We start from the raw sequence: 20000 nt of genomic DNA, 5'->3' as shown, positions 1-20000 counted from the left end.
TAAAGAAAAAATCATTCAAAAAATTCCTCAACGGTTATACAAACTAACTGAAGAGTTAGAAGTACTAGCACAGGATGAAGATGAAGAAGATGAACATGAGCAACTAATGAAACAAGATCAGGAAATTCGTACAAGAAAAGCCAGACGAGTGGTGATTTATACTGACTACAGCGTGAATCCCGAGACTAACGATGATGAAATAAACGAGTTGGCTTTGATACGTTACTCACAACAACCTGATTTTCGTCGAGGTCTAATCAAAGGATCCTTACGCGCTCAAAGACGTAAAACAGTTATTTGGAACACATTCCAAGCATATGTAAATTCTCCGCTTTTTTTTGATCGAGTAGAAAACATATTTTTTTTTTCTCTTTTAAACAAGATCGATCAAAATATTAAGTCTATTTTTAGGAATTTTGCGAAGAAAAAACCAAAAACGGAATTAAAAATTGACGATTTTGAGAAAGAAAAGATGAAGAAAACTCTGAAGGCTCTCGATGAAAACGAGAAGAAGAGAGAAGAAGAAAATGAACGAATGGCAATAGCAGAAATTTGGGATAGCGTTATATTTGCTCAAGCAATAAGAAGTTTGATACTCCTGATCCACGCTTTTCTTAGAAAAAACATTATATTGCCTTCATTGATAATAGCTAAAAATGTTGGACGTATGTTATTATTCCAATACCCCGAGTGGTATGGGGATTTTAAGGACTGGAAGAGTGAAATGCATGTTAAATGTACGTATAATGGTATTCCACTATCAGAAACAGAATTTCCTCAAGATTGGTTAACAGATGGTCTTCAGGTAAAAATTCTATTTCCTTTCCGTTTAAAACCTTGGCGAAGATCTAAACTACGATCTCATCATGGAGATCCAATGAAAAAAAAAGTAAAACAAGAAAATTCTAGTTTTTTAACAGTTTGGGGAACGGAAACAGAACTTCCTTTTGGTCCTGCCCGAACCCTACCTTCTTTTTTTGAACCCATATATAAAGAACTAAAAAAAAATATTCGAAAAGTGAAAAAGAATTATTTTCTACCTCTAAAAGTAAAAGTTTCAAAACCATGGGTTATCCAAATTTTTCCAGTTCTAAAACGAATAATGAATAAACTTGAAAAAGTAAACCCAATTTATTTATTTGAATTCAAGAAGGTGAAAGTATATGAACCAAATGAAAATGCAAAAGATTCAAAAGATAATAATAAGATTATTCCTGAATCGACCATGCAAATTCAATCTATGAATTGGACAAATTTTTTATTCATAGAAAATGAAATGAAAGATCTTGCTGATAAGACAATCATAATCAGGAATCAAATAGAAGAAATCGCAAAAGAAAAGAAAAAAAAAGTTCCAGCCTATGATGATAAAAGACCAGAATTAAAGAAAGATATTTGGCGGATATTCAAAAGAATAAATACTCGATTAATATGCAAATCACATTATTTTATGAAATCTTTCATTGAAAAAATATACATGGATATCCTGCTATGTATGGTTAGCATTTCGAAGGTCAATGCACAACTTTCAACAAAAAAAATTATCAATGAATCCATTTACAACGATGAAAGAAATAAAGAAGGAATTGATGAAAGAAATAAAGAAGGAATTGATGAAACAGATCAACATACAATGAACTTTATTTCGACTATAGAAAATATAGAAAAAGAAAAGGACTTTTCTAATCCTAGTAATAATTCAAATACTTATTACGATTTATCTTCCTTGTCCCAAGCATATGTATTTTACAAAATATCACAAACCCAATTACTTAACAACCATCACTTTAGATCTGTACTTCAATATCGCGGTACCCATCCTTTTATTAAGGACAAGATAAAGTATTATTCTATAACCCGAGGAATATTTAACTCCAAATCAAGGTATAAGTATAAGAAAATAAAGAAGCCTGGAATGAATGAATGGAAAAACTGGTTAAAGGGTAATTATGCATACAATTTATCTCAGAGCAAATGGTCTCGATTAGTATTAGTAGCGAAAAAATGGCGAAAAAAAATCAATCAAAATTGTACGATTCACAATAAAGAATCAATGAAATTTTCTTCATATAAAAAAGAAAAAGACCGATCAATTCATTACAAAAAAGAAAATTTCTATACAGTGTATTTATGGCCGAATCAAAAAGAAAAATTAAAAAAGCAATATGTATATGATCTTTTATCCCATAAATATATATATTATGGGAATAGTAAAGATTCCTCTATTTATAAACCAAAATTACAACTAAAAAGGAACCAAAAAATTCCATATAATTTCAACATACAGAAACCCGAATTGTTTTATGAAATTGATAATTCCATAGAAAAAAATTATGTTTTTAATAAGCATAAAAATCTGAATAGGAAATATTTTGATTGTAGAATTCTATATTTTTACCCGAAAAACACTATTGATGTAAACGATATCGATATTATCGACTTTACAAATGTACATATCGGTGCCAAACTTGAAAAAAATACTAAGACTAAAAAAATAAATATTAATATAAAAATAAAAAAATTGAAAGAAAAAGAAACAAATCTATACAAAAAAAACAACTCCAATGAAAAAAGTTTTTTTGATTGGATGGGAATGAATCGAAAAAGGGAAAGAGTTTTTTGTAAAAAAAAAAAATCAAATCTGAAACTTTGGTTCTTCCCGGAATTCAGATTTCCTTTTGATACATATAAGGCATATAAGATTAAACCGTGGATCATCCCAATCAAATTACTTCTTTCCAATCAGAATTTAGATGAAAAAAAAAAAATTAGTCAAAATAAAAGTGTCAAAGATTCTATTTTAATAAAATTAAAAAACCAAGAAAAAAACGAAGAAAAGACAAATCTTGTGTCAGATCCAAGCAAACAAAACAAAAAAAAACCTCTTCAAAAGGATTATGCGAGATCTGAAAGTAAAAAGAAAAAACGATGCAAGAAAAGCAAGGAATCAGAACTAGATTTATTCCTAAATAAATATTTAATTGTTCAATTAAGATGGAACAACTTGGTTAATCATAAAATGACAAAAAATATCAAGGCATATTGTTTCTTACTTAGATTGATGGATACAAGTTCTATAGCTCTAGCCTTAATTCGAAGAAAAGAGATGGATCTAGATATAATCCTTAATAAGGACAATCTAACTCTTACAGACTTTTTAAAAAAAGGAATATTGATTATCGAATCAACTCGTCTAGCTTTTATAACGGATGGAAAATTAATTATGTATCAAACCATAAGTATTTCATTGATCGATGGCGAAAAGAGTAATCACCAAATAAATATAAAATACAAAAAAAAAAAATATGTCAATAAGAAGAATTTTAATAAATCTACTGAACAACACGGAAATATGCTTGTGAATGAGAATCCAGATTATTATGATCTCCTTGTTCCTGAAAATATTCTATCTCCTAGACGTCGTAGAGAATTGAGAATTCTAATTTGTTTCAACTCTCCTAATTGGGATGTTGTGAATAGAAATCAAATATTTTACAATGAAAATAATATAAGAAACTCCACACAATTTCTGAATGAAGACAAAGGTTTTAATCTTAATATAGATTCAAATATAAAATATAAGTTGTTTCTTTGGCCCAATTACCGATTAGAAGATTTAGCTTGTATGAATCGCTATTGGTTTGATACCAATAATGGTAGTAATTTCAGTATGTCAAGGATACACATGTATAAACGATTTAGAATTATCTAATTATCTAATAGTATATTTGATATACTTTATGTCACATGTTAATATTCACATGCTATTTTCCGTAGATGAAAAGTGAAGGATATATGTTATACTTTGCTACTTTGGTACATAAACATAACATAATATGTATTTACTTGTGTATCAATTCAATCTAGAAAGAAATTCACAGAATCTTTTTAGGTGCAAAAAAAGATTCTCTTTGGTAAATGTGTAAATGTATTATCCTTTTCTATCCAAATCCAATTTTCATCAATTGGATTTGGATAGAATCAAATAAAAAAACTATTTGGAAATGAATAAATTTTTATTTTTGTGTGTACTAGATTAAAAAAATGGAAATAACATTATTCATTATTATAATAATTCATTATTATAATAATAATAAAAATAATATATATTATTCTCTTTTTCCTAATCGGAAAAATCCGTGGAAAAGAAAGAAAAAAAAGATTTTTTATGATAAAAAATTCATTCATTTCACTTATTTCACAAGAAGAAAAAAAAGAAAACAGAGGTTCTGTTGAATTTCAAGTATTAAGTTTCACAAATAAGATACGAAGACTTACTTCACATTTGGAATTGCACAAAAAAGATTTTTTATCAAAAAGAGGTCTACAAAAAATTCTGGGAAAACGTCGACGTATGCTGGCCTATTTGTCAAAGAAAAATGGAGTGCGTTATAAGAAATTAATTGATGAATTGGATATTCGAGAACCAAAAAATTGTTAATTTCATTATTTGGATTTTTGAATTAGTAATTATTAGATTTTAAGATTTTACATTTGGACGAATCTACTTTTTGAGGAATTCGTGAAATAATGAATTAAGGAAGAAAAGGTATGACTGTACCGACTAAAAAAAAAGACTTCATGATCGTTAATATGGGTCCTCACCACCCATCAATGCATGGTGTTCTTCGACTAATTGTTACTCTCGATGGTGAAGATGTTATTGACTGTGAGCCTATATTGGGTTATTTACACAGGGGTATGGAAAAAATAGCGGAAAACCGAACAATCATACAATATTTGCCTTATGTAACACGTTGGGATTATTTAGCTACTATGTTCACAGAGGCAATAACGGTAAATGCACCAGAACAACTGGAAAATGTTCAAGTACCTAAAAGGGCTAGCTATATCAGAGTAATTATGCTGGAGCTGAGTCGTATAGCTTCTCATTTGTTATGGCTTGGACCTTTTATGGCGGATATCGGTGCACAGACTCCCTTTTTTTATATTTTTAGAGAGAGGGAATTGATATATGATTTATTCGAAGCTGCCACAGGTATGCGAATGATGCATAATTATTTCCGCATCGGAGGCGTAGCAGCCGATCTACCTTATGGCTGGATAGATAAATGTTTAGATTTTTGTGATTATTTTTTAACAGGGATTCTTGAATATCAAAAACTTATTACGCAAAATCCTATTTTTTTGGAACGAGTCGAAGGAGTGGGCATTATTGGTGGGGAAGAGGCGATAAACTGGGGTTTATCGGGACCAATGTTACGAGCTTCTGGAATACAATGGGATCTTCGTAAAATTGATAATTATGAGTGTTACAATGAATTCGATTGGGAAGTCCAATGGCAAAAAGAAGGAGATTCATTAGCTCGTTATTTAGTACGAATGGGTGAAATGAGGGAATCCATAAAAATAATTCAACAGGCCCTAGAAGGAATTCCTGGCGGACCCTATGAAAATTTAGAAGTCCGGCGCTTTGGTAGAGCAAAAAATTCCGAATGGAATGATTTTGAATATAGATTTATTAGTAAAAAACCTTCACCCAATTTTGAATTGTCGAAACAAGAACTTTACGTAAGAGTAGAAGCCCCAAAGGGGGAATTAGGAATTTATTTGATAGGAGACAATAGTATTTTCCCTTGGAGATGGAAAATTCGTCCACCCGGCTTCATAAATTTGCAAATTCTTCCTCAACTAGTTAAAAGAATGAAATTGGCTGATATCATGACGATACTAGGTAGTATAGATATCATTATGGGAGAAGTTGATCGTTGAAATGATAATTGATACGACAGAAGTACAAACTATCAATTCTTTTTCTACATCGGAATCCTTAAAAGAGGTCCATGGACTCATATGGACTTTTGTACCCATTTTAATCCTTATATTGGGAATTACAATAGGGGTACTAGTAATTGTGTGGTTGGAAAGAGAAATATCTGCAGCGCTACAACAACGTATTGGGCCTCAATATGCTGGCCCCTTGGGAATTCTTCAAGCTTTGGCAGATGGAACTAAACTACTTTTAAAAGAAGATCTTCTCCCGTCTAGAGGAGATCTTCGTTTGTTTAGTATTGGACCGTCTATAGTAGTCATATCGATTCTAGTAAGTTATTTAGTAATCCCTTTTGGGTATCGCCTTGTTTTAGCCGATCTCAGTATAGGTGTTTTTTTATGGATCGCCATTTCAAGTATTGCTCCTATTGGGCTTCTTATGTCGGGGTATGGATCGAATAATAAATATTCTTTTTCAGGTGGTCTGCGAGCTGCTGCTCAATCCATTAGTTATGAAATACCATTAACTCTATGTGTATTATCAATATCTCTACGTGTGATTCGTTGAATATAAAATTTATACTTCTTTCCTTTACTTCTAGGAAAAAAGTTGAATGAATTGAATGGATATTTTTTTATTCATGATTCAGGTCAATGAGTTAAACCAAATAGTTATATGAGTGAAACAAAACAACTTAGAAATTTGCAGTAAGAAGATAAAATCTCACTTCATATGTACAAGAATAAAATTGAAGTAAACATAAGCCGTGTAAAATGGTTATCCCAAGATTGAGATTTGTCATCATATCTTGAAGCGGGTATAAAAGATCGACTGTATGGAGTTTTCATTACTGTCTTGTATTTATTAACATGCCGTAGATCAATCAAAAATCAGTGGACAATTAGGAACACAAAAGTACACAAAAGATTAGTAATGGAGATAATATAAGGTAAGGTATCAAAAAAAAGATATTTCTGCATAAAATGAATCATAATAGAAGCTTTAAATTGGTAGAAATGATCAAGCGGTACTTTCCTATGATTCCGATCTAGAGTAATATTCCTATTCACTGATTAAAAAAATAACTATTCAGAACGAATTAATCCTTTATTTATTTTTTCAAAGTACCCGCCTCTGAGATAGAAGAATAGGAATAAAAGAAATGAAATATAATATTCGAATGAATAAAAAAAATCTTTATTTTTTCTTTTTCCTATGCATATACATCCAAATAGATGAAATTCTTATCATTATTTAATTTATGAAAAATTCCTCTAATTATTTTATTAATTTTTTTTATTCTATTCATATAACGAATATTTGATTAAATAGTTTAAATTATTACCGAACAAAACAAAGAAAAATATACTTTGATTATAAGGGATGAGATGAATTCCGAAGCTTTTTTTTCTTATTTTTGCGAACGGAATTTCATTGGTTTAATTTGGGACTCTCCGACAGATCTTTTTTTTTCTACCCTAAAACAAAAGGAAGTGATAAGACCGAACCAGTCCTTACATTTATTTGTGGCCATAGAGGAGCCGTATGAGGCTGAGGTCTCATGTACGGTTTTGAAATAGCGATGGGAACAGTGTTGTTTTTATCGACTATAATTATCTAATAGTTCAAGTACAGTTGATATAGTTGAAACACAGTCCAAATATGGTTTTGGGGGGTGGAATCTGTGGCGTCAGCCCATAGGATTTATGGTTTTCATAATTTCTTCTCTAGCTGAATGTGAGAGATTGCCCTTTGATTTACCAGAAGCGGAAGAAGAATTAGTAGCAGGTTATCAAACGGAATATTCAGGTATCAGATTTGGTTTATTTTATCTTGCTTCGTACCTAAATCTATTAGTTTCTTCATTATTTGTAACGATTCTTTACTTAGGTGGGTGGAAGTTATCTATTCCATATATATCTGTTCCTGAACTTTTCGGAATAAAAAAAATAGCTGGAGTCTTTGGAATGACAATTGGTATCCTTGTTACATTAGCTAAAGCTTATTTGTTTATATTCATTTCTATCACAACAAGATGGACTTTACCCAGGATGAGAATGGACCAGCTATTAAATCTTGGATGGAAATTTCTTTTACCTATTTCTTTGGGTAATCTATTATTGACAACTTCTTCTCAACTTATTTCACTATAAATTAAATAATAGAATACGATAAGAATATTCTAGATTCATAACCCCTTTCAAACAAGAGAAAGAAATATCAATTTATTCATGGATATCTACAATATGTTTCCAATGGTGACTGGGTTCATGAATTATGGTCAACAAACAATACGGGCTACAAGATACATTGGTCAAAGTTTCATAATTACCTTATCTCACACAAATCGTTTACCTGTAACTATTCAATATCCTTATGAAAAATCAATTACGTCAGAACGTTTTCGCGGTCGAATTCACTTTGAATTTGATAAGTGTATTGCTTGCGAAGTATGTGTTCGTGTATGCCCAATAGATCTACCTGTTGTTGATTGGAAATTGGAAAGAGATATGAAAAAGAAACAATTACTTAATTATAGTATTGATTTTGGGGTCTGTATATTTTGTGGTAACTGTGTCGAGTATTGTCCAACAAACTGTTTATCAATGACTGAAGAATATGAACTTTCTACTTATGATCGTCACGAATTGAACTATAATCAAATTGCATTGGGTCGGTTACCAATATCAGTAATTGGAGATTATACAATTCAAATAGTTATGAATTCAACTCAAATAAAAATCGATAAAGATAAATCCCTTGATTCAAGAACGATTACCAATTACTAAAATTTTTTTGATATAAAGGATTAAAGCTTTTTTTGTCAATAACTACAAATATGATACTATTTATTTATTTTTGAGAATTATTCTTTTATTTAAACTAATTATAATAATAAATTTTATTTATCGCGAGAATTTCAAAATATACAATTCTAAAGTTTTTTCTTTTGGATAAATTTGGATAAAAAAGTAAGTATAATTATTCTATATAGTTATATCCATATTAAGATTTAATTCAATTAGGAAGGTATCATAAATTGGATAAACCTTTTTTTTTTCCTTGACTATTTAGTAAAGTCATGATTTGACTTATTTTTTTTGTGGACATTTTATACATAATGGATTTACCAGGACCAACACATGATATTCTTGTAGCATTTCTGGGGTCAGTTCTTCTATTAGGGGGTATGGGAGTTGTATTACTTACCAATCCTATTTATTCTGCTTTTTCGTTGGGGTTGGTTCTTGTTTGTATATCTTTATTCTATATTTCATCGAACTCCTTTTTTGTGGCTGCTGCACAGCTTCTTATTTATGTGGGAGCCATAAATGTTTTAATTATATTTGCGGTAATGTTCATGAATGGTTCCGAATATTCTAATGATTCATATTTTTGTACCGTTGGAGATGGAGTCACTTCACTGGTTTGTATAAGTATTTTTTTTTCACTGATTACTATTATATCAGATACATCATGGTATGGAATTATTTGGACTACAAGATCAAACCAGATTATAGAACAGGACCTAATAAGTACCGCTCAACAAATTGGGATTCATTTATCGACAGATTTTTATCTTCCCTTTGAACTAATTTCAATAATTCTTTTAGTTTCCTTGATAGGTGTAATTACTATGGCTCGCCAATAATAAATATAGTTAGAATAAAAAAATTAGAGTTATAAAAATTTTAAATATGAAATTAAATATATAATAAAATCAAAAGGTTTAATAATTTTAGTTAAATTTGTTTACTTTCTTTTGTTTTGTAATTATAACTTCTAGTTAATTGAATCCCTTGAATTATTGATATTGAAATGAATCGAGATTGATAAGGAGTTAGTCAATGATGTTCGAGCATGTACTTTTTTTGAGTGTCTATTTATTTGCTATTGGTCTTTATGGATTGATCACAAGTCGAAACATGGTTAGAGCACTTATGTGTCTTGAGCTTATACTAAATTCGGTTAATATTAATCTCGTAACATTTTCAGATATATTTGATAGTCGACAATTAAAAGGGAACATTTTCTCAATATTTATTATAGCCGTTGCAGCTGCAGAAGCTGCTATTGGACTTGCTATTGTTTCGTCGATTCATCGAAACAGAAAATCAACGCGTATCAACCAATCGAATTTGTTGAATAATTAATTAAAATTATCATGATCATATACTAAAAAATTCGTTATTTTATTTCTATATTAATTAGATAAATAAAATAAAAATAAAAAATATAAGAAAAATATAAGATTAATATTATATATATATAACGTGTATATATAACATGTAAAATATATAGTATATATAATAACTAAGATATATAATAACTAAGAAACTATAATATTATAATATATGAATTATATATTTATATTATTATGTATATATGATATATATATGGATATATATATGAAATTTGATTCAATATCAAATTGACTATTGAATTTCAATTTGACTATTTTACTAGATTAGTAAAGTATAATTATAATACTAAACTAATTTATAATAATATAAATTTAATTAAATCTATTTTATTTAGATTTAATTTTAGATATTTATATATTGATTTGAATATCAATTTATTTTGTTGGACCATTTTCATTCACACACCCGACTCGTATGATTATAATTTTTGAAACGAAAATTAAAGTCTCTTGGCTTTTTCTTATATTTCTTATAATATAAGCAGATTTAGAAAAATATTGATTCTTCCAATTTTAGTAAACCACTGCTTCGTCTGGTGTCTACAATATAACTACTACTTCTATACCAGATTGAAAATTTTTGATGTTCAAACCCAGGCTGTTATAGATTCAATGTCACATTCAGTAAAAATTTATGATACATGTATAGGGTGTACTCAATGTGTACGAGCTTGCCCTACGGATGTGTTGGAAATGATACCGTGGGACGGATGTAAAGCTAAGCAAATTGCTTCCGCACCAAGAACCGAGGATTGTGTAGGTTGTAAGAGATGTGAATCTGCTTGTCCAACGGATTTTTTGAGTGTCCGTGTCTATTTATGGCATGAAACAACTCGCAGCATGGGACTATCTTATTGATACGTTACAAAAAAATACACTTTAATTATTTGATTCCTCTTTACCGACAAAAGCTCGTATTCAGAATAGAATAATATATTTTATTAAGTACGGGCTTTTGTGGTCAAAAACGTATCTTGTCTTTATCACGAATAATTTTCCTTGGCTAACAATACTTGTTGTTTTGCCGATATCCGTCGGCTCTTGCATTTTTTTTCTTCCTTATAGAGGAAATAAGATGTTCAGGTGGTATGCTATAGGTATTTGCTTGTTAGAACTCCTTTTAATGACCCACGTTTTCTGTCATCATTTCCAATTGGACGATCCATTAATCCAATTGGAAGAAGATTTTAAATGGATAGATATTTTTGATTTTCACTGGAGACTGGGAATCGATGGACTTTCCATAGGACCCATTTTACTGACAGGATTTATCACCAGTTTAGCTACTTTAGCAGCTTGGCCAGTTACTAAAAATTCACAATTGTTCTATTTTCTCATGCTAGCAATGTACAGCGGTCAAATAGGACCATTTTCTTCTCGAGACCTTTTACTTTTTTTCATGATGTGGGAGTTAGAATTAATTCCTGTTTATTTACTTTTATCCATGTGGGGAGGAAAGAACCGTCTCTACTCGGCGACAAAGTTTATTTTGTACACGGCGGGGGGCTCCATTTTTCTTTTAATAGGAGTTTTGGGTATGGGTTTATATGGTTCTAATGAACCTACATTAGATTTTGGAAAATTAGCTAATCAATCATATCCTGTGGCATTGGAAATAATATTATATTTTGGATTCCTTATTGCTTATGCCGTCAAATTGCCGATTATACCTCTACATACTTGGTTACCCGATACCCATGGAGAAGCACATTACAGTACATGTATGCTTCTGGCTGGAATCTTATTAAAAATGGGAGCATATGGACTTATTCGAATCAATATGGAATTATTATCCCACGCTCATTCCATATTTTCTCCCTGGTTGGTAATAATAGGAACTATTCAAATAATTTATGCAGCTTCGACCTCTCTCGGTCAACGGAATTTGAAAAAGAGAATAGCCTATTCTTCTGTATCTCACATGGGTTTTACAATTATAGGAATTGGTTCCATAACTGGAATCGGGCTCAATGGTGCTATTTTACAAATACTCTCTCATGGATTTATTGGTGCTGCACTTTTTTTCTTGACGGGAACGACTTGTGATAGAATGGGTCTTGTTTATCTCGACGAAATGGGGGGGGTATCGATCCCAATGCCAAAACTTTTTACCATGTTCAGTAGTTTTTCAATGGCTTCTCTTGCATTGCCGGGAATGAGTGGTTTTGTTGCAGAATCATTAATTTTTTTTGGAATAATTACTAGTAAAAGATTTCTTTTAATGTCAAAAATACTAATTACTTTTGTAATGGCAATAGGAATGATATTAACTCCTATTTATTTATTATCTATGTTACGTCAGATGTTCTATGGATACAAGTTATTTCATGTTACAAATTCTAATTTTTTGGATTCTGGACCACGAGAACTATTTGTTTCAATATGTATCTTTTTACCCATACTAGGGACTGGTATTTATCCCGATTTCATTCTCTCGTTATCAGTTGATAGGGTACAAGCTATACTATCTAATTATTTTTATCGATAGTCTTTCATTAAAAATATGGAAATCGAATTTTTTTGTCTTTTTATTTTCCGCTTTTAAACGCCGAACAATGCAAAAGAATTAAATGAATTAAAAATCTCAATTTTAATCAGATACATTTCGAGTTTTTTTAGAACCCTTTCTGGTTCAAAGGGTTCTAAAAAACTCGCACAAAAAAAGAACTTTCACTATATATTTATATATAAATATGGGTATGGGATGATGTTTTGTTCTTATATGTACTCGTTATTTTATGTAGTTTATTCAATTATTTAGTATTTTAGATGTTAATGTGAATGAACCATAACTATGTAGACCTATCCCTAATAGATTGATTCCAAAATAGCATATCCAAATTATAAGGAATCCCATAGAAGCCACAAGTGCCGAATTTGTACTCTGCAAACTTTGATTTGTACTAGTTCTAGTATGTAAATAAATTGCGAATATGATCCAAGTAATAAATGCCCAAGTTTCCTTGGGGTCCCAACTCCAATACGATCCCCATGCTTCATTAGCCCATACTGCTCCACAAAGAATTCCTATGGTTAAAAAGGTAAACCCTAAACTAATGACACGATAACTCAAATAATCCAAACGTTGAGTTAATTGATATTTATAATAATTTCGAAATGAAAGAAAAGAAGTGTTTTTATAAGCACTTCTTTTTTCATTCCAATAGTTAATCTTACCAAAGATAAATTTCTTAATTAAGAAATTTTTTACTTTACCATTACAAAAAATATTGATGTTTTTTCGAAATGTAATGACTAGAAGAGCCACTGAGAATAATGATCCACATAAAAGAGCGGCATAGCTTAATAACATCATACTTACGTGCATCATTAACCACTGAGATTGTAGAGCAGGTACTAATATTACGGATTGGTGCATTTCAGTTAAAAGACCCGACGTGGCAAAGCCTTGTGTGAAAATGGTACTTGATGCAGTTATTGTGTTTAAATAATTTTTATGATTCCCCATCTTGTAAATGGTATGAATAATGGATAAACTACACGAAAGGAAAATTAATGACTCGTATAAATTACTTAAGGGAAAATGTCCCGAAGAAATCCAACGAGAAACCAATAATCCCGTTATAGATAAAAAAGTAGCTATCATTCCTTTTTCTGATGAATCAGGCAATCCTACGCTTTCGTGGACAAAAAAGGTCATCAAATAAATCATAATAACAATTGAAATTATCGAAAAAGAAATATGAGTCAATATATGTTCTAAAATTGTAAATATCATAAAAAGGAGTTCCATAAGGGAATTGAAATCGAGAATTGAATACATTATAGGAGCCATTGTATAGGATCCGTTGTGTCTATTTTAGAAGATTTTTTTGATAGGATAGGATGCCGCCACTCGGACTCGAACCGAGATGCTCTAGCACTGCTTCCTAAGAGCAGCGTGTCTACCAATTTCACCATGGCGGCTTACTTGAAATAATAATAGTCAATTTATGTTGAATCGTCGAGATTCAAGGATTCAATATAGTTTATAAAACAAAACATTAGAATCGATGAATCTTTATTCATTGAAATTTATATGATAATTTGAATCTTTATTATTATTAAATAAACAATAAAATAATCTTTAGTTAGTATCGTATTGTTGTAAGTTCGGTTTTAATAATGAACTTTGGTATACTAAAAACTAAGTTTTCAAAAAAGCAGTTAAAACTCCATAGTTTTAGACTGAACTATAGAACCGGGAATTGTTCCTTTTATTTTTTTGGATTCGTTTTTATTTATCCAATGTTATTTTATAGATTCAAACAAAACGAAAAAAATAAAATGTATTATTTAATGAAGAAAATTAAATAACTAGGATTTTCTATGTATAACAATTTGATTACTAAATCATAAGAATTTATCATTGTCTAACGATTTAGATAATATTTTATTATTATCAAAGTAGAGTATTAATATCTTTCATTATATATATAATTATATATAATATAATAATGGTAAGATTTACCAAATTAATAACCATATAACAAATAAAACAACAAAATTTTCATTTCTATCACGATCATACTCTACTTTTCACAATAGAAAAAAATTTCTATTGTGAAAAGTAGATACAAAAAAACCCCAAACCCAATATACATACCCTTATTCTACATATCACATCCACATACGATATTTATATACCACAGCAACTAGTTCCAACTGATCCTGTTTGATATTGAGGAGTTCAATACACTAATTAATGTTAATCATTTATTTTAAAATACTTGACGTTTTTCGGGGTATATCAATTCCGATTATTCCACGACTTTATTATTTGTTTGTTGTACAAAAAAACTTTTTGAACGTCCGGTAGAAATCGATTTTGCTAAAGAAAAAGCCTTTACTGCAGCTAAATTTCCTTTTTTATTCCAAATATTTTTACGAATACGTTTTTTTGACATAGAAGTACGTTTTTTGGGGACTGCCATTCAAAAAAAAGGGTTACTTATTTTTATCATTGTATGTGAAAGACATGTATTGTTCAAAATGAATTGTTCCTTTTAGCCGTTATCCATATTTATTCCGTAGTAAAATAGTAAAAAAACATTTAATTTTTCAAACACATTAAAAAAATCTATGAAAACATAAACATATAATAAAATTAAAATTAAAAAATGGAAACATACACATTTATATATATATGCTCATATATATGATATATATAATATGGATCATAGTAATTACGCATATGTATACATACCCTATGACATATATAGTATAGCTAAGGTATAGCTAAGAAAAAAATAAAAGTACAAGAAAGGAAGGAAATTGTTTTTTATTAATTTATTAAGGTAAGAGTGCCATACTCATAATTGAAATTACAATTCGAATTAGTAGTTAATCTGTTAACTAAGATATTTGATTACCTGATAACAATAATCTTATTTATTTTTTTAATTTTAATTTAAAGTATGGATCGTACTATCTATATTCGAATTAAGTATTCTTTTTGGTATAACCTTTTTTCCTTAATATACTATATTATATAATATGCCTATAAATTACCAGGATGGAATATTGTATTATTCCAGTTTTAGTAGAATGATTAAAAATTTCATTTTTTATTATGGAACATACATATCAATATGCATGGATAATAACTTTTCTTCCACTTCCAGTTACTATGTCAATAGGATTCGGGCTTCTACTTATTCCGACAGCAACAAAAAATATTCGTCGTATATGGGCTTTTCCTAGTATTTTTTTCTTAAGTATAGCTATGGTATTTTCAGCCAATTTATCTATTCAAGAAATAAATGGAAGTTCCATCTATCAATATCTATGGTCTTGGACCATCAATAATGATTTTTCCTTAGAGTTCGGATATTTAATCGATCCACTTAGTTCGATTATGTCAATACTAATTACTACTGTTGGAATTATGGTTCTTATTTATAGTGACAATTATATGTCCCATGATCAAGGATATTTAAGATTTTTTGCTTATATGAGTTTTTTCAATGCTTCTATGTTGGGATTAGTTACCAGTTCAAATTTGATAAAAATTTATGTTTTTTGGGAACTAGTGGGAATGTGTTCTTATTTATTAATAGGATTTTGGTTCACACGACCGACTGCAGCAAGTGCTTGTCAAAAAGCTTTTGTAACTAATCGTGTAGGGGATTTTGGTTTATTATTAGGAATCTTAGGTTTTTATTGGATAACTGGTAGTTTTGAATTTCGGGATTTGTTCGAAATAACTAACAACTTGATACACAATAATGGGGTCAGTTCTTCATTTGCTACTTTGTGTGCCTTTTTATTATTCCTCGGTGCAGTTGCTAAATCCGCGCAATTCCCCCTTCATGTATGGTTACCTGATGCAATGGAAGGACCTACTCCTATCTCGGCTCTTATACACGCTGCTACGATGGTAGCAGCGGGAATTTTTCTTGTAGCTCGACTTCTTCCTCTTTTCATATCCATACCTTACATAATGAATATTATTTCTTTAATAGGTGTAATAACAGTACTATTAGGAGCTACCTTGGCTCTTGCTCAAACAGATATAAAAAGAAGTTTAGCTTATTCTACAATGTCTCAATTGGGTTATATTATGTTAGCTCTAGGTCTAGGTTCTTATCGAGCTGCTTTATTCCATTTGCTTACTCACGCCTATTCTAAAGCTTTATTATTTTTGGGATCTGGAGCCATTATCCATTCAATGGAACCTGTTGTTGGATATTCACCAGATAAAAGTCAGAATATGATTCTGATGGGCGGTTTAAAAAGATATGTTCCAATTACAAGAACTACTTTTTTATTAGGTACACTTTCTATTTGTGGTATTCCACCTCTTGCTTGTTTTTGGTCCAAAGATGAAATTCTTAATGAGAGTTGGTTGTATTCACCAATTTTTGCAATAATAGCTTGTTTCACAGCAGGATTAACTGCATTTTATATGTTTCGCGTGTATTTACTTACTTTTGATGGGCATTTGCGTATAAATTGTAAAAATTACAGTAGTACCAATAATAGCTCGTTCCATTCAATATCTTTATGGGGAAAAGAAGTTCCAAAAAAAGTTGATAGAAATTTTCTTTTATCAAAAATAGAAAATATGGTCTTCTTTTTTTCAAAGGATAGATATAAAATATCTAGTAATCTAAAAAAAAGAAGATCATATACTTTCGAAAAAAAGTACACTTATACTTCTATGTATCCTCACGAATCGGACAATACTATGCTATTCCCTCTGTTTGTTTTGGTACTATTTACTTTGTTTGTTGGAACAATAGGAATTCATTTTGATTATGGAATAATATATTTTGATATATTATCAAAATGGTTAACTCCATCGACAAATCTTTTACATCCCAATGTGAGTTATTCCGTGGATTGGTATGAATTTTTTACAAATGCAATTTTTTCGGTAAGTATAGCTATTTTTGGATTATTAATAGCATATGTTTTATATGGGTCTGTTTATTCATTGTTCCAGAATTTGGAATTCATTAATTCATTTATAAAAGGAGGTCCTAAAAGAATTTTCTTGGACAAAATAAAAAATAGAATATACAATTGGTCCTACAATTGTGGTTATATAGATATTTTTTATACTAGAGTTTTTACCTTGGGTATAAGGGAATTAACCAAACTAACTCAGTTTTTTGATAGAAATATAATTGATGGAATTATCAATGGGGTTGTTGTTGCAAGTTTATTTATAGGGGAAGGAGTTAAATCTACGGGAGGTGGACGAATTTCTTCTTATCTATTTTTGTATTTATTTTATGCATCAATATTTTTATTTATTTTTTTATTCTTTTATAATTTATTTTAATTTAATAATTTTAATTTTTCTTTTTGATTCGGCCATAAATACACTGTATAGAAATTTTCTTTTTTGTAATGAATTGATCGGTCTTTTTCTTTTTTATATGAAGAAAATTTCATTGATTCTTTATTGTGAATCGTACAATTTTGATTGATTTTTTTTCGCCATTTTTTCGCTACTAATACTAATCGAGACCATTTGCTCTGAGATAAATTGTATGCATAATTACCCTTTAACCAGTTTTTCCATTCATTCATTCCAGGCTTCTTTATTTTCTTATACTTATACCTTGATTTGGAGTTAAATATTCCTCGGGTTATAGAATAATACTTTATCTTGTCCTTAATAAAAGGATGGGTACCGCGATATTGAAGTACAGATCTAAAGTGATGGTTGTTAAGTAATTGGGTTTGTGATATTTTGTAAAATACATATGCTTGGGACAAGGAAGATAAATCGTAATAAGTATTTGAATTATTACTAGGATTAGAAAAGTCCTTTTCTTTTTCTATATTTTCTATAGTCGAAATAAAGTTCATTGTATGTTGATCTGTTTCATCAATTCCTTCTTTATTTCTTTCATCAATTCCTTCTTTATTTCTTTCATCGTTGTAAATGGATTCATTGATAATTTTTTTTGTTGAAAGTTGTGCATTGACCTTCGAAATGCTAACCATACATAGCAGGATATCCATGTATATTTTTTCAATGAAAGATTTCATAAAATAATGTGATTTGCATATTAATCGAGTATTTATTCTTTTGAATATCCGCCAAATATCTTTCTTTAATTCTGGTCTTTTATCATCATAGGCTGGAACTTTTTTTTTCTTTTCTTTTGCGATTTCTTCTATTTGATTCCTGATTATGATTGTCTTATCAGCAAGATCTTTCATTTCATTTTCTATGAATAAAAAATTTGTCCAATTCATAGATTGAATTTGCATGGTCGATTCAGGAATAATCTTATTATTATCTTTTGAATCTTTTGCATTTTCATTTGGTTCATATACTTTCACCTTCTTGAATTCAAATAAATAAATTGGGTTTACTTTTTCAAGTTTATTCATTATTCGTTTTAGAACTGGAAAAATTTGGATAACCCATGGTTTTGAAACTTTTACTTTTAGAGGTAGAAAATAATTCTTTTTCACTTTTCGAATATTTTTTTTTAGTTCTTTATATATGGGTTCAAAAAAAGAAGGTAGGGTTCGGGCAGGACCAAAAGGAAGTTCTGTTTCCGTTCCCCAAACTGTTAAAAAACTAGAATTTTCTTGTTTTACTTTTTTTTTCATTGGATCTCCATGATGAGATCGTAGTTTAGATCTTCGCCAAGGTTTTAAACGGAAAGGAAATAGAATTTTTACCTGAAGACCATCTGTTAACCAATCTTGAGGAAATTCTGTTTCTGATAGTGGAATACCATTATACGTACATTTAACATGCATTTCACTCTTCCAGTCCTTAAAATCCCCATACCACTCGGGGTATTGGAATAATAACATACGTCCAACATTTTTAGCTATTATCAATGAAGGCAATATAATGTTTTTTCTAAGAAAAGCGTGGATCAGGAGTATCAAACTTCTTATTGCTTGAGCAAATATAACGCTATCCCAAATTTCTGCTATTGCCATTCGTTCATTTTCTTCTTCTCTCTTCTTCTCGTTTTCATCGAGAGCCTTCAGAGTTTTCTTCATCTTTTCTTTCTCAAAATCGTCAATTTTTAATTCCGTTTTTGGTTTTTTCTTCGCAAAATTCCTAAAAATAGACTTAATATTTTGATCGATCTTGTTTAAAAGAGAAAAAAAAAATATGTTTTCTACTCGATCAAAAAAAAGCGGAGAATTTACATATGCTTGGAATGTGTTCCAAATAACTGTTTTACGTCTTTGAGCGCGTAAGGATCCTTTGATTAGACCTCGACGAAAATCAGGTTGTTGTGAGTAACGTATCAAAGCCAACTCGTTTATTTCATCATCGTTAGTCTCGGGATTCACGCTGTAGTCAGTATAAATCACCACTCGTCTGGCTTTTCTTGTACGAATTTCCTGATCTTGTTTCATTAGTTGCTCATGTTCATCTTCTTCATCTTCATCCTGTGCTAGTACTTCTAACTCTTCAGTTAGTTTGTATAACCGTTGAGGAATTTTTTGAATGATTTTTTCTTTAAGGATTTCTTCTCCTTCTTCAATGATTTCTTCTCCATTGGTTGTAATTATATCGAATACGGATTTCAAAGATTTTGCTTTATTTTCTGAATTTCTTTTTATTTCTTC

General features: G+C 29.9%; 12 protein-coding genes, 1 non-coding gene and 1 pseudogene; 10 read left to right on the top strand and 4 right to left on the bottom strand. All coding sequences in view use genetic code 11, as the record gives it.

Annotated features, from left to right (window-relative positions):
* ycf1 (hypothetical chloroplast RF19) overlaps window positions 1–3712 on the top strand; it is a 5454-nt gene extending 1742 nt beyond the window's left edge. Inside the window, exon 1 of the mRNA in view lies at window positions 1–3712. This exon is cut by the window's left edge and continues 1742 nt beyond it. Within this exon, the coding sequence (YP_009695007.1) occupies window positions 1–3712 (3712 nt within the window).
* A 456-nt stretch (window positions 3713–4168) lies between these two features.
* Window positions 4169–4441, top strand: rps15 (ribosomal protein S15). Its single transcript has one exon. The coding sequence runs from the start codon at window positions 4169–4171 to the stop codon at window positions 4439–4441; it is 273 nt and encodes a 90-aa protein (YP_009695006.1).
* Window positions 4442–4551: 110 nt separating this feature from the next.
* On the top strand, window positions 4552–5733 carry ndhH (NADH-plastoquinone oxidoreductase subunit 7). The gene has a single exon. It carries the CDS (start codon window positions 4552–4554, stop codon window positions 5731–5733), a length of 1182 nt encoding a protein of 393 aa, YP_009695005.1.
* A 1-nt stretch (window position 5734) lies between these two features.
* On the top strand, window positions 5735–7887 carry ndhA (NADH-plastoquinone oxidoreductase subunit 1). One transcript has 2 exons: window positions 5735–6287; window positions 7349–7887. The coding sequence occupies exons 1-2, from the start codon at window positions 5735–5737 to the stop codon at window positions 7885–7887; spliced, it is 1092 nt and encodes a 363-aa protein (YP_009695004.1).
* Window positions 7888–7980: 93 nt separating this feature from the next.
* ndhI (NADH-plastoquinone oxidoreductase subunit I) lies at window positions 7981–8523 on the top strand. The gene has a single exon. The coding sequence runs from the start codon at window positions 7981–7983 to the stop codon at window positions 8521–8523; it is 543 nt and encodes a 180-aa protein (YP_009695003.1).
* Window positions 8524–8855: 332 nt separating this feature from the next.
* On the top strand, window positions 8856–9386 carry ndhG (NADH-plastoquinone oxidoreductase subunit 6). The gene has a single exon. It carries the CDS (start codon window positions 8856–8858, stop codon window positions 9384–9386), a length of 531 nt encoding a protein of 176 aa, YP_009695002.1.
* Window positions 9387–9582: 196 nt separating this feature from the next.
* ndhE (NADH-plastoquinone oxidoreductase subunit 4L) lies at window positions 9583–9888 on the top strand. Its single transcript has one exon. It carries the CDS (start codon window positions 9583–9585, stop codon window positions 9886–9888), a length of 306 nt encoding a protein of 101 aa, YP_009695001.1.
* A 662-nt stretch (window positions 9889–10550) lies between these two features.
* psaC (photosystem I subunit VII) lies at window positions 10551–10796 on the top strand. The gene has a single exon. The coding sequence runs from the start codon at window positions 10551–10553 to the stop codon at window positions 10794–10796; it is 246 nt and encodes an 81-aa protein (YP_009695000.1).
* A 124-nt stretch (window positions 10797–10920) lies between these two features.
* ndhD (NADH-plastoquinone oxidoreductase subunit 4) lies at window positions 10921–12426 on the top strand. Its single transcript has one exon. The coding sequence runs from the start codon at window positions 10921–10923 to the stop codon at window positions 12424–12426; it is 1506 nt and encodes a 501-aa protein (YP_009694999.1).
* Window positions 12427–12687: 261 nt separating this feature from the next.
* Window positions 12688–13677, bottom strand: ccsA (cytochrome c heme attachment protein). The gene has a single exon. The coding sequence runs from the start codon at window positions 13675–13677 to the stop codon at window positions 12688–12690; it is 990 nt and encodes a 329-aa protein (YP_009694998.1).
* Window positions 13678–13785: 108 nt separating this feature from the next.
* On the bottom strand, window positions 13786–13865 carry trnL-UAG. Its single transcript has one exon. It is a non-coding gene; the product is annotated as a tRNA-Leu (tRNA).
* Window positions 13866–14698: 833 nt separating this feature from the next.
* On the bottom strand, window positions 14699–14872 carry rpl32 (ribosomal protein L32). Its single transcript has one exon. The coding sequence runs from the start codon at window positions 14870–14872 to the stop codon at window positions 14699–14701; it is 174 nt and encodes a 57-aa protein (YP_009694997.1).
* Window positions 14873–15510: 638 nt separating this feature from the next.
* ndhF (NADH-plastoquinone oxidoreductase subunit 5) lies at window positions 15511–17727 on the top strand. The gene has a single exon. It carries the CDS (start codon window positions 15511–15513, stop codon window positions 17725–17727), a length of 2217 nt encoding a protein of 738 aa, YP_009694996.1.
* A 571-nt stretch (window positions 17728–18298) lies between these two features.
* ycf1 overlaps window positions 18299–20000 on the bottom strand; it is a 3337-nt pseudogene continuing 1635 nt past the window's right edge.

This window comes from Zingiber officinale, chloroplast (assembly GCF_018446385.1).
Source record: "Zingiber officinale chloroplast, complete genome".
Classification (NCBI taxonomy): domain Eukaryota; kingdom Viridiplantae; phylum Streptophyta; class Magnoliopsida; order Zingiberales; family Zingiberaceae; genus Zingiber; species Zingiber officinale.
This window is presented reverse-complemented; position numbering and strand designations above follow the sequence as displayed.